Source organism: Rana temporaria, chromosome 1, assembly GCF_905171775.1.
Source record: "Rana temporaria chromosome 1, aRanTem1.1, whole genome shotgun sequence".
NCBI lineage: Eukaryota > Metazoa > Chordata > Amphibia > Anura > Ranidae > Rana > Rana temporaria.
In genome coordinates, this window is record NC_053489.1 from 502,755,224 (window position 1) to 502,770,769 (window position 15,546).

The window sequence follows — 15,546 nt, forward strand, 5'->3', positions numbered from 1 at the left end:
CCATGAGCAGATGCGTGCACCAGGTTGTCCCCGCAATCCTCACATGCATGTCCCACCACATCATCAAACCCACCCATGAGCACCTGCGGCAGAAGGCAATGCAGGATTTCTACAGAATTGCCGGATTCCCACGCACCGTGAGGGCCATTGATTGCACACATGTGGCACTACGGCCCCCCCCCGTGCCACAGAGCACATATACCGCAATCGTAAGCAGTGGCATTCCATCAACGTACAGGTGATAGCCGATGCCCATTGCCTCATATGGCACATCCGTGCCAAACACCCCGGGGCAAGCCACGACAGCTACATATACCATCAAAGCAACATCCCAACGGAATTTGAACAGAACGTGTACAGGGACAGCTGGTGAGTGACATGGGTGTCAGGCATGACTGTCCGACCCCATGATGCAGACATCACGAGGGGCACATGCATGGCTAACATCCTCCTGTCTTTTCCCTTCCAGGTGACTCGGCATATGCACCTGGGCCCCATCTCCTGACTCCATACCGGAATCCCCAAACCAGAGGCCAGAGAAGATACAATGCTGCCCACATACGCACCCGTGCAGTGGTGGAGCGCACATTTGGCATCCTGAAGTCCGGTTTCCGATGCCTGGATAAGTCCGGTGGGGCCCTGTTGTATTCCCCAAACTTTGTGTGCCAGATCATCGGTGCATGTTGCGTGCTGCACAACTATGCCATGAGAAAGGGCCTGGAGATTGACATATGTGATGACCTGACCCCCGAACAACACAGTCCCCCCCTGCCCGAGGCTACCCTGTCTGCTGAAGGAACAGCAGTCAGGAGTTGCCTTGTGGAACGCATCTTTGCACGTTAAACACACACATTCATCATGGCACACGGACAATGCACGCATGCACACCACTGTGGTCCCTAGCTCACACACCACATCCACCTCACATTGGTTTAGCCCAAGTCCACCGCGTGGGACTTGGGAGCAGCAACGACACACAAAGGCCCCATTGATGTTGCTGTCCATTCATACCACATTCACACGGTCGTGGGGATAACATCTCCCAGACGATCCAAGGTGACATGCCTTGCTGGCAGGAATGTCACACACACATACACACCAGTCACACTGTAGCATCACCGGGCAAACCCTGCCCCTGCAAACTGGTGTCCAGTCACCACTTCTGCACTCCTGATCGTGTGCAATGGTGCTGTGACTAAAAATAAATAAATAGGGAACATGCCATTGTCCAACATGGCATGCCCTTACAGGAGGACGGCACATGCGTCTGTGCACGTCACACAAAACAAAAATAAAGCTCATACTCTGAGCTACAATCGTCCAGAAGACAGTCATTTGCCCTCTCGTGGTCCAGGCCTCATGACAAGGGTTCTGCTCCTCAGTTTTCGTGGTAACAACTCGGGTGGGGGGGTGGGGCATCACAAGGAGGTTCATCCCCTGGGCTGTCGCTCCTGGAGCTGATGGCAGATGTTGCCTACATCCCCTCCAAGGCAACGGCAATGCGTGTCAGCATGCTATTGGTCTCTGCCTGCATCTGAATCTGCCTGGCGTTGGTCTGGCACTGTGGGCGCCTGTTCTGGCGACCCTCCATCTGGATGGCGGCAGTGTTGGCCTGCACAATCTCCTCCAGGCTCCTAACCTCTGCCAGGATCCCTGTTGCTTTGGCCTGCAGCTCCCCAATAGCCGCGGTGTGCTGGTCCCGGGTGGCCTGCACGTCCCCAGATCCCTGGTCCACAGATGTTGAGGGACCCCCTGCTACCATGTGGCGATGCATCGCATCGAGGGTCTGGGATTGGTTGCAGAGGCAGTTGGCATTCACCTCCTGCAGGCAGTCCGAGATGGCCAGGGTATGTGCAGCCTGTTGGGTGAGGCACTGCTGCACAGCGGCTGCGGTGCCCTGCACAGCCACTGTGCACTCAGCCTGGGTCTTGGCCGAGGACCCAACAAAGGAGGCCAGGCTGTCAGCCACTCCGTGCAGGTCACAGGCAATATCTGCCATGTGGTGCATCTGGTGGACCTGTTCCCTCTCAAGCCCTTCTTGGAGGGATCCGGCTACACCCCTAGTCTTGCACAGAGCCTTCCTAGGAGAAGTAGCTGGTTGTGTCCATATGGACGGGGTAGCCCTTGAGGGGGTTCCCCTGGATGGGATAGCCCTTGAGGGGGTTCCCCTGGATGGGGTAGCCCTTGAGGGGGTTCCCCTGATGGGCGTAGAGGACGTCAGGGGTTCCACCATCTCAGAGGGACCGGAAAAGATGGAATCCTCTTCAAGGTAAACACATTCCTCCTGATGGATGTCCACCTGCTCCTCCTCAACGACCTCAAGACCAGATGTTACGTGGCTTCCCAGGGGGTCAGACTCAGGAAGATGATGTTCCCTGGATGGCGTGGGTCATCCAGCAGCAGAGGATGGCCCAGCTCCCTCCAGCACATCTATGGATGACACAAAGCACTCACATGTTGGTGGACCCACACACTTGTCACATGTTCCCTTGCACCCCCTCACATGCTACACACCGGATGGGGGATGAAACACACGTACCTCTCCTTAAGTCCTGTTCACTGGAGTCAAAACCCTCCAGGCCCTCCACCTGCTCCTGCTCCAGGCAGCTGGCGATCACCTCCTCCTCAGCTGTCAGCTTGACAGTAGTAGCTGGTCCGCCTCCCGTGCCCCTGAGGTGCCTTCTCATCCCTGGAAAAAGTCAGTATTTTGACGAAACGGCGTAGGGAGGAGCGGCGTGCTGACGTCACCATTGTTCACCTCGCTGCTATCTGGAAGGACGGGCTGATAGTAATAGCCGGCCGGCTACAGCAATTTTAACACACACTATTTATTCCACCAACATGTGAGTGCATCCTTTTAATTTTAATAAAACATTTGAGACGTTATTACACTATGTCAGCATTTTCCTTTCTGGGTCATCTGCACTGAGGAGACATGCTTGACAACACTAAAGGTTGAATGCAAACACATACAGAGGATAAGGGATCCCAGGAAATCTTGAGCAGGGCTGCTGGCCACACGCGCATATGATCTCCTTACCGAGATCAACTTGTTTTGGTAAGCAGTTAAGACATAAGTGGTGGAGGCTATTCTCATCTGTCTTGCTGGTTGGCACGATTCCCTTTGGACCTGTTCAGCACCTGTTTGGATGTGTTTGCACTTTTTTCTACCTCATCTTTCTGAACCTCTTGGGACTAATTGAATTCATATGGACTCTTTGTCATTTATCACGTGTATAAAGAATAGGTTCACGCTTATTTAGTTACTGTTTGCACAGGTGATTTTTTGTGCTCATTATTGTGTATCAAATTATTCATATGTATTAATTTTTATCTCACATCACTAATGGTGATGTGATGTATCTACTGATACGCCGACCTAACTCTTACTGAATCTGGCTAATTGAGTTTCTTCCCTGGTGTCAGGTTATTTTCTATTTCTCCCCAGAGTGCGGTAGGTGTCTTAGACATCCAATCTTTCAGTTGGGATAGTATTGTAGCTAAGTAATAGTCTGTCAAGTCAACAAACCCCATGCCTCCGCATTTCTGTGTTTGATAAGCTTAGCGTGATTACTCCTAGGTTTCTACCCTTTCCACACAAAGTGGCTGATCACGGATTGGAGTGACTGTAGGTAGGAATAGGTGAGAGGTATTGGAAGTGTTCTAAAGATGTACAATAATTTTGTCAGGACTAACATTTTGAATGCTGCCAGACGCCCAGACCAGGAGAATTCATGTTTGGACAATTTAGTTGTTTCTCTTAGAAGCATTCGTTTGGCTTCAACATAGTTTGCAGCAAAAAGACTTCTCGTGGATTTAGTGAGGGTAATTCCCAGGTAAGAGATCCCATTGTCTGCCCAGGGATAAGGAAAGCTATTTCTGAGTAAGTTGGAGGTTACTGCATCTAGACCTAGATCAAGTATGTAAGATTTGTTTTCATTCACTTTATAATATGATACATTACCAAATCTGTGCAACAGTTGTTGTCCCGAAGTCAGGGAAGATAAAGGGTTAGTGACCATAATTATCACATCGTCAGCAAATAGGTTTATTTTATGTTCAGTGGCTCCTATTTTATATCCAGTAATTGTTTGGTTTTTCCTTATGTGTTCCGTGAGAGGCTCCATCATTGGATTGAAGATAAGTGGTGAGAGTGGGCAACCTTGCCGGGTACCATTGGTAATTTGGAAGGGTTTGGACAGCATTTCTGAAGTGTATACTTGTGCCGATGGGACGAAGTATAGTGCTAGTATAGCTGACAATATAGTTCCCTGGAATCCGAATTTGGATAGGGTCGCTTTTAGATAGGACCAGTGGACCCTATCGAACGCCTTCTCCGCATCCAGTGAGAGAAGCAGAGAAGGCGTCCGAGATGCCTCAGCCGAATGGATCAAATTGATAAGTCTGCGTGTAGCATCATATGATTGTCTCCCTAACGTAAATCCTGATTGAGCTCTATTAATTAATATGGGCATCAAGTTCAGTAGTCTTGTGGCTATGAGTTTTGCATACATTTTTGTATCTATATTGAGGAGTGAAATTGGGCAGGAATTTTGTGGAACCGTGGGGTCTTTCCCTGGCTTCGGCAATGTGATGATTAACACATTTAACATTTCCTGGGGGAGAGAGGAGGAAGAGGCAGCGTCATTGCAAACCCTGGTCAAAAAGGGTGATAGTACTGCTCCAAACTGTTTGTAATATTCGCCTATAAGGCCACCCGGGCCAGGAGATTTGTTAGCAGGTAGGTCATTTATGATTTTCATAATTTCTTTTGTAGTGAATGGAGCATTCAGTTTGGGGAGTTGTTCCTGAGTCAATTTGGGGAGGTCAATTTCTTGTAGGAATGCTTCTATGTTGTGTGTGGAGGGTTGTGTGCAATGAGGATCATCTTTTAGATTGTATAGCTTACTGTAGTAGAGGCTGAACGCATCAGCTATAGCTTGTGGTTCTAATAATTTATTTTGCGTGATAGGATGGTATATATGTGATATTTTGGATTTGGCATAGTGACCCTTCAATATGTTGGCCATGGCTTTCCCAGCTTTGTTACTTGTGGAGTAGTGCAGGGCTTTAAAATGGGTTTGGGCTTTTTCAAATTTATCTAGAAGGTGTGCTCTTAATTCCTGTCTGAAGTGATTCAATTCCGTTTTAAGACTAGGGTTCGGAGATGTTTGGTTTTGTGTCTCTAGGACTTTAATGCGAGAAGTGAGTGTGTCTAGACACTGTGATCTCTTCCTCCTATCTCTAGCACTCAACTGTATAATGGCCCCTCTTATGAATGCCTTATGAGCATTCCACAGAGTGGCAATGTTAGGTACAGTCCCCTCATTTAGTTCAAAGAAGTCTTTGAGGTTCTTTTTGATGCAGGCTGAGTATTCTGGTGAATGCAAGATCTGAGGATTGGCTCTCCAGATCGTTGGGCGTGTCCTGGTAGGAGTGTCATCTGTTGTTATGGTGACCGGGGCATGGTCAGGCCATGTTATAGTAGATATGGTTGAATCTGATATTTTAGGTAAAAGCCATTTGTCTACCAAAAAATAGTCAATCCGTGTGTACGAGTTGTGGCAATGCGAGAATAAAGAGTAATCTCTCTCGGTGGTGTGGTGACACCTCCAAACATCGTAGACGTCATTTTACCTTATAAAGGACCCCATAGGAGACATGGGTCTGGTTTTACGGGAGGAAGTGTCAATGGTGCTGTCTGGTACGATGTTGAAATCTCCACAAAGAATGAGGTGGCCGTGGCTGAAAGCATTCATTTTTTTCATCAGTTTATTTAGGAATCTGATTTGGTTTGAATTGGGTGCGTAGATGTTAACTATAGTATATCTGACGTTGTTTAGGGTACAATCAAGTGCAAGGTATCTTCCGTCCTCATCCACTAAACTATTATGAAGGGTGAAGGAGACAGAGTTTTTTTTTTCCTCCATTTAGTAATTTATTTAATACTTCAAAATACCAGCGGCCTTTAAATCCATTATGTACATTTTATTAACTGGGAGACATATCAAAACAAGGCAACTGAGGCACTTGAAGTGTACCTGTCCCTTCCAAACCCAAAAGGAGGCCATTTTTTGGGGTAGGCTCGCTTTTCAAAAGGTAGGGAAGGTGGGGCTTTAAAACAGTGACATGATGTATTGCAAAATGCAGCATATATTTTAAATCCTAGTCTCACTGCCTCGACTACAGGTGGACTGGTGTGGGACTTTTACAGGCTCCAGCTCGTATTAATTTACAGAGGTAGGCGCTGCTTTGTGGTTAAGGGTGGAGATGGGTGTCTGGTTGAAAAGTATTCCATACAAACCTAGCTGGTACAGGCCCTCTCTCTTCCCCATTATACCTCAGCACCTAACTCCTGTTGCATGTACAATTGGTTGTAGCATACAAAGGCTTCCTCACAGACCTAGTACGCCACCTAAAAAGGCAAAGAGTTATTCTGCTGCATTTAACACCATTTTGTCACCATTTTCAATAAATTCCTTTAAATTAAATGCGAGCTTCCAAAAATAGTCTGCCTTTGGTGTAAGGGGGACAGATAAATGCTAAACTAGCTTAACAATAACTGTTGCTTGTCACGACTTTATCTAGGTTAGTGTTATGGAGACATGTATACATAACTGGTTCCCATGTATAAAATTATCTTAATTAGGAACTCCCTGTGCGGTCAAAAGTGAACAGACAAATTTTCAGGTACCAATTAGGATTTGGAATTGGCTAGTCTGAATACAACTGCTGATCGTAGGCAACACAGGAAATGTCTATTTAACAAACTTTTGTTAGGTCCATAGTAAGACCCTGTGGTGTATACTTGTTGGGGTCATCTCTGATTGTTGGAGAAAATTCTTCATGGAATGCCATCTGATCCCAATCACACAGCTTCATTCATATGCTAGTTCCTTTCATTCTGTAGTTCAGTCCTTACAGCCCAGGTATTTTGCCTCTTTTCCAGTCTTCTTCAGGGTCTCCAACAATTGATCCGCTGAGTGTTGTTCAGATTGTATCAGCACTTTCTTGTTCAGCAAGTCAATTTCATACTTCACATCTGGAAGTCGGGAGAGAACCCGCGTCACAGCTTTTGAGCAACCTTCACAGGTCATGTCCACAAAAAACTCCTCTTTCGGCATGATGCAGAGCGGAGATGTAGGAGACAGAGTTTTTAATGGCTATCATGACTCCATTTTTCTTCGAAGGTCCAGAGGCTTTGAAAATTTGAGTGAAGTGTTTATTGGTACAAGCTGGTTCTGCTCTCATCATAAAGTGAGTTTTCTGAATGCACAGAACCTCACTATGTGACTCCAGTGCGGTGCACCACATAGACTTCCGCTTAACTGGGAGGTTCAGTCCTTTAACATTTAGTGATAGTGATAGTGATTTTGGCATCTTTAGTAGGTGAGTGCAGCTGGTGTGTAATAAGTGGTCTACTTACAATTGGATGAATGGATTTCCTCAATCAGATTGGTTGGTAGGATTCTGTCAAGTGCTCGTCCAATACGTTGAGGAGTTGATGATGGTAAAATCTTGATTAATCGTTTCCTGTGCTCTTAGAAAAAGAATAGGTGAATTGCAATTGCATTTTCGAGTAAGGTGCTGGAAGGTTCCCAAGCTGTTGCGCTTTGGCCAGGAGCAGGTCTTTAGCTTGGCAAAAATGTACACGCATCAAGACATCTCTAGGAGTCTCAGTGGGAAGAAGAGGAGGTTTGGGGAGGCGATGTATATGGTCTATAATGGTCTCCATCGTGGGCAGATCAGGCAGAAGTGTGGTCATTAACTTCCTGGCATATGTATTGAGGTCAGGAGGTAGGATTGATTCCGGGATGCCTCTTATTTTTACGTTATTCCGCCTGGACCTATCCTCTAAGTTCGCCATTTTGGCTCTAAACCAGTGTTGTTCATCATGAGTGTGGTCGTGAGCGTCTACTAGGTCATTAACTTTCAGTCATTGCAGACATTTGATGTTCAATACGAACAACTTTCTGATCCATGAGGGACATTTCATATTTAATTTTTGTAAACATAAGTGATATTTCATTGTGGAGCAAGTTGTGAAGGGACATAAGCATCTCCTTCATTGTGGTGTCTAGGACTGACGTGTTGGATGTAGGAAACACCGCTATAGGGGACGTCTGGGCCTGCTGTGTGAGGATAGCATCCAGAGCAGGGCTTACCTCATGATGTTGTGGACCAGAATCCAGGCACATCCGCGCCTTAGCAGGGCTGTTACTAGCCGAGGATGTTGTGTGGGTGAGGGGGAGGTTGTAGGGTCATCTGGTGTGGATGTTTCATCTCCATCTGCATCTGGGAGATCTGTATATGCAGCGGTGCTGTGTGATGGAGAGCTGCGGGCGCCATCTTGGGATCTTCCACCGGACGGCACTGTGAAGAAATCAGTAAGTTTCTTCGCTTGTCTGTACTCCTTTCTTTTCCTGGACATATTGGGCTGCTGTCCCAATGTACGGGGATCATTAGTGTCCATTCTGTGGTCGTAGATGTGCGGTGTCACCAATCGTTTCTCCGTTCTGTGCTGGAGCTGTGTGGTTAAGCGTCCATACTGCTCAGCGATAGCCATGCCCCCCATGATTGGGAGTCTTCTTAAAAAGGTGGTAAACTTGTATGTATTGGTAGAATTCGGTAGCCGGAAGGTTAAAAATAATTTGCAGGTCCAGAAAGGGGCGAATGGAGTTGTTCTCCAATAGATCTTTGATTTGGTGTATGCCTGCATTTACCCACGAGGATAAAGAGCTAGTGCTTTTGCATATATTTTTAGGTCTGAATTTAAAAGAGAGATTGGTCTGAAGTTTCTGGAGAGGGATGAATCTTTATCTGGTTTAGGGATGGTGGTAATTAAAGCCTGGAGCATTTCCTTCGGAAACTGTCCACCATTTAGCTCTTCATCAAAAATATTCACTAAGTGTGGATCAAGGGAGCTTTCAAATTGTTTGTAATATTCATTGGAAAATCCATTAATTCCGGGAGCTTTGAACCTGGAGAGTCCCCTAATGACTTTAAGTATTCCTTTGAGTGTGAAAGGTCAAAATATAGTTAGATGTTGTTTGGTGGATAGAAAAGGGAGGGATAGATTGACAAGAAATTGTTTGATCTGGTCCTCAGTGGGTTGTAAGGTATTGGAGTCAAAATTGGAGGTTATACAATTTTGAAATAAAAGTTTTTCAAAACCTCTGCTATAAGGGAGGGGTCATAAATCTTTGCGTTGTTGCTGGGATTTTTTAGAAGTGGAATTATAAGAGCTACTGTTCTACATTTGATATATCAAGCCAAATGTGAGCCTGGTTTATTGCTCAGGGCATATCCATCAGCTCTAAGAGATTTGAATTTTTTTCATGATTATATAGTAGTAAGTCTCTTAATGCATTTAGAAGGTGAAGGAGCTTGGTAGAGTTGACAGAGGAGGGGTCCTTTTTATTAGCCTCTTAAATTTTGTGTATAAAACTAGTTAGATGTTCAAATTGTTGAGATCTATGTTTTGTTCTCTCAGACACCTAGTTGTATTAATATGCCTCTGAGATACGCCTTATGGGTGGTCCAGAGTGAACATTTGGAAATGTCATTGGTATCATTAAGTTCAAAGTAGGATTGAATGGCCTTCTCAATTGATTGAATGTGGTCTGGATTAGAGAGGAGATATATATATTAAGTCTCCATATGGGTTATGGTATCCTGGCTTAGTAAGCTGTGGAGTGATAGGAGCGTGGTCTGACCAAGTAATAGTTCCAATAGATGAAGAGGCAATAATAGGGAGTGTCCATCTTACTTCCACAAACATATCGATTCTCAAATAGAATCGATGAGATGTGGAGAAGAAGGAATAGTCCCTCTCGCCTGTTGGATGACATCTTTAAATGTCAAACAGACCGTGTTTATGGAAAAGTGAGTTTAGGCAGGTAGAGGGTCTTCTGGAATTATTGGTAGTGTCGATGGAGGGATCTGCAACAGCATTAAAGTCACCTCCTGGTATTAAGTGTCCCTGGCAACATTTAACAATTTGCTTAAGGATTTATTGAGAAAACAGGTCTGTTTAACGTTGGGAGAGTACACATTGATCAATGTATAGGGCACATCCTTAAAGGGTCACTAAAGGATTTTTTTTTTTAGCTAAATAGCTTCCTTTGCCTTACTGCAGTCCTGGTTTCATGTCCTCATTGTTCGTTTTTGCTTTGATGTTGCTGTAATTCCTCTCTGTTCTGGACACTTCCTGGTTGTCTGTTTCCTAATCACCACAGTACTGGGAGATTTTTCACTGTGGTGACTAATCAAGGAGGTGTGATTACTGTGTGTCAGCACCAATCCAGTTTTGTTTTACAAAGCATCACTGCCCTCTAGTGGCTCTTTGTCTCTGTACATCAGAGAACCAGGAAACAACAGCAAAAATGAAACTAAACTGTAGGTACATTATATGATTGTTTTTTATCTGTTTTTAATAATTTTTAAAGGGAATCAGTTAACTATTATGTCTCTATACCCTGTAAACAGTCATTTCAGCTAATTTTTTTTTCCTTTAGTGACCCTTTAATGTCACATATTAGAACAATATATCTACCATTGTCATCAATTATAGATTTTTTAAGCTGGGATTTAAGGGAGTCCTTGATAACTAGTAGGACACCTGCCTTCATATTATCAGCATTTGCTGTGAAAACCTGTGAAAACCGCTTCAGTGTGAGTTTTGGTGGAGAGCGCTTGAGAAAGTGAGTCTCATGTGTGAAGATGATATCCCCTTGAAGGGAAAGGACCTTTTTTTTGTAAGGCTCTTTGCTTATTGGGAATGTTTTTTTTTTAAGACCCATGTTTACAGATGATGAGAAGGAAAGTAGCTAGTCTTGATGCATATGAGTCATCAGTGAGCGAGCTTTATTTCCAGTCTAGGAGTGGAGTTACCAAGAGGATCTTCAAGATGTTTAAGAAGTCTTGGATTATACAGGTATGTTGATTGACTATGGTCGTTGAGATAGAAGCAGGGCAAGTATGTTGTGCGCTCAAAAAAAGAGAATAACTTCAGAACATCCAAGTAAAAGGAAATAAAATCACTCTGAGTAGAAACCGAGCTCCATGGGTAATAAGATGTACTTTTTGCAGCATGGGGGAAAAAACAGGAAACGAAAAGTATCCCAAAATAGTCTGCCATGTGGGGCAACAAGGGACGACAGCAAGAGAGATCCTCAATCAGGTGGTCCTCCATTTAGAGGGATGAAGGTGGAGTGACCCGCTATAGGGCAATCTTTTCTGGAATCAAGACCACTCCATAGGCTCTTTAGGCTGTGAGACCTTGCTGGGAAGTGGCGTGTATGGAGGGAGGATATTACACTCTTTTAGTATCTGGATTTCTCTGTCGATCGAGTGTACAACATGTTTCTTGCCCTGGTGTGTGATTATCAGCTTGGTGGAATGGCCCCACTTGAAGGCAATCTTGTGATTGTGTAAGCCTTTGTAAGTGTGAAGAATTGATGCCTATTGTTAAGGGTAACAGCTGAGAGATCAGCATAGAGTGCAATTCCCTTAATTTTTTTTGCAATAACTGGATTTGTTTCTTTGATAGTGTAAAAGTGAATGCTAGCCATAACATCTCTTAGTATTGCATCAGAGAGGTACGAGGGCTTAGGAATATTGTGTGCCCTGTCTATAAGGAGCTCTGTTTTCATCGCTGATTGCATAAACTCAGACAGAAGTTGGTGAAGAAAGTCATGTAATAATGGTTGTGTAACTGTTTCAGGTATTCCCCTAAACTTGATGTTATTGTGTCTCGAGCAGTCCTCGAGGTCCGCTAATTTAGCTGAGATTCTTTTTTATTTCTTCTTCATGATCGCTATAGGCATCTATAAGATCATTTTGGGCATGACAGATGTCGCCAATCTTATCCTCAGTATGAGATTGTCGGAGGGACAGATCTTGGACTGCAGAGGTTACATTTGTAAGCATAGCTGACATGTCCATGTGGAGGGATTCCTCAAGGCAGGGGTGCCTAACCGCTGGCCCGCGACGCCTTCTCATGTGGCCCACCATGTCTTGCTCTGAGATGGCGGGTCGGCAAGCCCAGATCGCGGGTTCCCGGCCCGCCATCTCTGAGCATCAGCACGAATAACGGAGCCGCTGCTATAGGAAGCAGAGCCAATGCTTCCTGTATAGCGCCGGCTCCTTCACAGGCGGAAAGTGATACCAAATGTACTCCACCTATGACAGGAAGCATAGGCTCTTTACTGCAGCTGTATGCTTCTGTCACACCAGAATGCACAGGAAGTGAACCTGTGATCTAGGACAGCAGCCAGCAGTGCCAGTACCAGCTAGCAGTATCAGTACCAGCCACCAGTACCAGCCACCAGTACCAATCACCAGTACCAGTACCTACCAGCAGTACCAATCAGCAGTACCAGTCATCAGTACCCACCAGCAGTATCAATACCCACCAGCAGTACCAGTCAGCAGTACCTACCAGCAGTAACAGCACCAACCAGCAGTGCTAGTACCTGCCATTACCAGCCAGCAGTACCAGTACCAGCCAGCAGTATCAGTATCAGCCACCAGTACTAGCCACCAGTACTTGCCACCAGTACCAGTCATAAGTACCCACCAGCAGTATCAATACCCACCAGCGGTACCAGTCAGCAGTACCTACCAGCAGTAACAGCACCAACCAGCAGTGCCAGTACCTGCCATTACCAGCCAGCAGTACCAGTACCAGCCAGCAGTATCAGTATCAGCCACCAGTACTAGCCACCAGTACTTGCCACCAGTACCAGTCACCAGTACCAGTCAGCAGTACCCACCAGCAGTATTAGTACCCACCAGTAGTACCAGTACCACCAGCATTACCAGACAGCAGTACCAATACCCACCAGTAGTACCAGTACCAGACAGCAGTAACGTACCCACCAGAATTAGCCAGAAGTACCCGCTAGCAGTACAAGGACCAGCAAGCAGTACCCGCCAACAGTACCAGCCAGCAGTACCAGCCCCAACCATCAGTATCAGTCACCAGTACCAGTATCCACCAGCAGTACCAGTACCTGACAGCAGTACCAGCAAGCAGTACCAGTACCAGCCAGCAGTACCAGTACTCACCAGCAGTACCAACCAGCAGTACCAGCCAGCGGTACCTGCCAGCAGTACCAGCAGGCAGTACCCAACATCAGCACCTGTCAGAAGTACCCAAAAGCAGTACCAGCACCTGTCAGCAGTACCCAAAAGCAGTACCAGCCCTGGAGGACAGCCAACAGCAGCCACCAGCCATATCCGCCTGGGGGACAGCAGCAACCAGCTTCAGGAATCTTGAGAAAGTAGTGAAGATCAATGTCATTTGAGGTGCAGGTAAACCCCTGTGCATTAGTGTGAAAGCAGCCTTAAGCCTCTTTCATACGATCGGTCTGATCGGATCTGCCTTTCTGTTTTTCAGGTGGACCCAATCAGACCCTCTATTTACCTCTATAGAGTGGCAGATGTAAACAGACTTGTGTCTGCTTACACCCGCCTATCTGCAATCCGATCTGCTTAAAAAAGCAATAGGGGATCTGTCCCCTTCTGTCTGGGTGAATCGGAAGGCCCTTAGGGTAGAGCAGAGTCTACAGTGTGGACACATACCAGCCATCCGCCCACTCTGCTCATTGTGGCCCACGACCGGATACCAAGTCGCTAAAGTGGCCCTTGCTCCTCAAAAGCCTTAAGGGATAGAAGCATGTCTTTGAGGTTTGCTATGGTAGCAGGTTGGGAGGAAGATGGGTACTCTTCCAGAGGCCTTGATAATAGAAGAGAGGTGAAAGGTCTCCCTGGGACCAGCTCAGTATCATCCTCACCCTCCTGCCTAGATTTTTTTTGCTTTTTGTGGGGCTGCGTGTGGTAGGAGAGTCAGGGGGTGAGCACTCACCATTTGCCTGGTTCTGTAGGGGAGCAGCGGAGTGCTGTAGAGCTGCTGCTGTGTTCCCTCTCCCAGGTCACCACACTGTTTATGTGCCCCTCATGACATGTCGGGAAGAGACAGAGGTAGCATGGTATCGAGTTTCTGCCATTGTAGGGTCACTCATGTTGCTTGGGAATGTCGCTGGGAGAGCGGTTGGATTGGAGCTCTTTCACTCTGCATCCATGCAGTCACGCGGCCAGCCACACCCCCACTTTTAGTGCACAAAAACACAACATAATACACATTTTTTGTAAAATATTAAATATTATTTTGCATTGAGTAAATAGATACCATACACGTTGTCAAGATTAAAAATTACACATGTCTGTGAAATGGCAACAAACTATAGTACATAAAACGGTCAATTGCCAATGCTTTAAAAGCCACAGGTTATATGTTTAGAGTTAATGGTGAGCTATGGCTCCAAATACCCAAGGCCAGATATAAGTCCAAAGGAGAACGGAGATTTACAGTCCAAGGACCTAGAACGCACTACCAACCAGCATCCGAATGGGGGTGAATCACCAGGCCTTCAGGAATAAACTCAAAACCCATCTATTCTGAAGGCAAAAATACACTAAGGAGTGGATACCAAGCGCCCTGAGGCGATTCAGTTTGCATGTGCTGCGCTATATAAGTTTCTCACTCACTCACTCACTTATAATTATTCCTCTCACTAAAATTTTCTATTTCAATATGTTTATTGAGATTTTTAATTTAGGTAGAAAAAAATAACAATACAGGCATTACTCCCCCCCACAGGCCAACATAGCATATCAAGAGAGACATACCGTATTTTCCGGCGTATAAGACGACTTTTGGCATGTAAAAAAAAGCTTTAAAACTCGGGGGTCATCTTATACACCGGTACCTATGTGTTCAGGTATCCATTATTCAAAAGACGTGCCTCCTCCTCCATGCTGTTCCGTGTTAGGCGGAACACTCATTTTCCCAGAAGTGCCTCCTTTTCACTGTTCCGCCTATCACGGATTCCTTCTCATCCTCGGTCTCGGACAAGAGGACATCCGTAATAGGCGGAACACTGAACAGAGGCTCTGCTGGGAAAATTAGTGAGAGAGAGAGAGAGACTTGTAAAGCGCAACACATGTGAACTGAATCGCCTCTGGGCGCTGTATCCATTTCATGAGTAAGGAACCCCTTGACCTCAGAAGAGATGGGTTTTAATCTTTCTCCTGAAGGCCAAGTGGTCCGACTCCAGTCGGATGGTGGTTGGTAGTGCATTCCACAGGCGGGGTCCTTGGACTGCAAATCTTCGATCTCCTTTGGACTTGTATCTGGCTTTGGGTATCTGGAGGAGGTTTTGATTGGTGGATCGCAGAATGCGATTGGGGTTATGGGCTTTTATTTTTTTGCATAGATATTGAGGGGCGTTCCCTTGAATACACTTATGTATTAGGCAGAGTGCCTTGAAAGTGATTCTGTCTTTTACTGGCAACCAATGAAGGGATCTCAGCGAGGGTGAGATTGATTCCCATGTTTTTTTCCCAGTCACTAGTCGAGCAGCCATATTTTGAACGACTTGCAGACGAGTGATTTGGTATTTGGGGAGTCCTAGATAGAGGGCATTTGCGTAGTCGAGTCTGGAATTGATGATTGTTCCCACCACGACTGCAATGTCCTCT

The 15,546-nt window shown here is 45.8% G+C and overlaps 1 protein-coding gene across 1 annotated transcript; it reads right to left on the reverse strand.

Annotated features, from left to right (window-relative positions):
- Window positions 1–6,575: 6,575 nt before the first annotated feature.
- On the reverse strand, window positions 6,576–7,145 carry LOC120918961 (copper transport protein ATOX1-like). Its single transcript, XM_040330881.1, has one exon. It carries the CDS (start codon window positions 7,122–7,124, stop codon window positions 6,912–6,914), a length of 213 nt encoding a protein of 70 aa, XP_040186815.1. The 5' UTR covers window positions 7,125–7,145; the 3' UTR covers window positions 6,576–6,911.
- Between the last annotated feature and the right edge of the window lie 8,401 nt (window positions 7,146–15,546).

Bases quoted from the DNA above. Each gene is read 5' to 3' on its own strand.
- LOC120918961 (XM_040330881.1), bottom strand. From the start codon at position 7,124: ATGCCGAAAGAGGAGTTTTTTGTGGACATGACCTGTGAAGGTTGCTCA.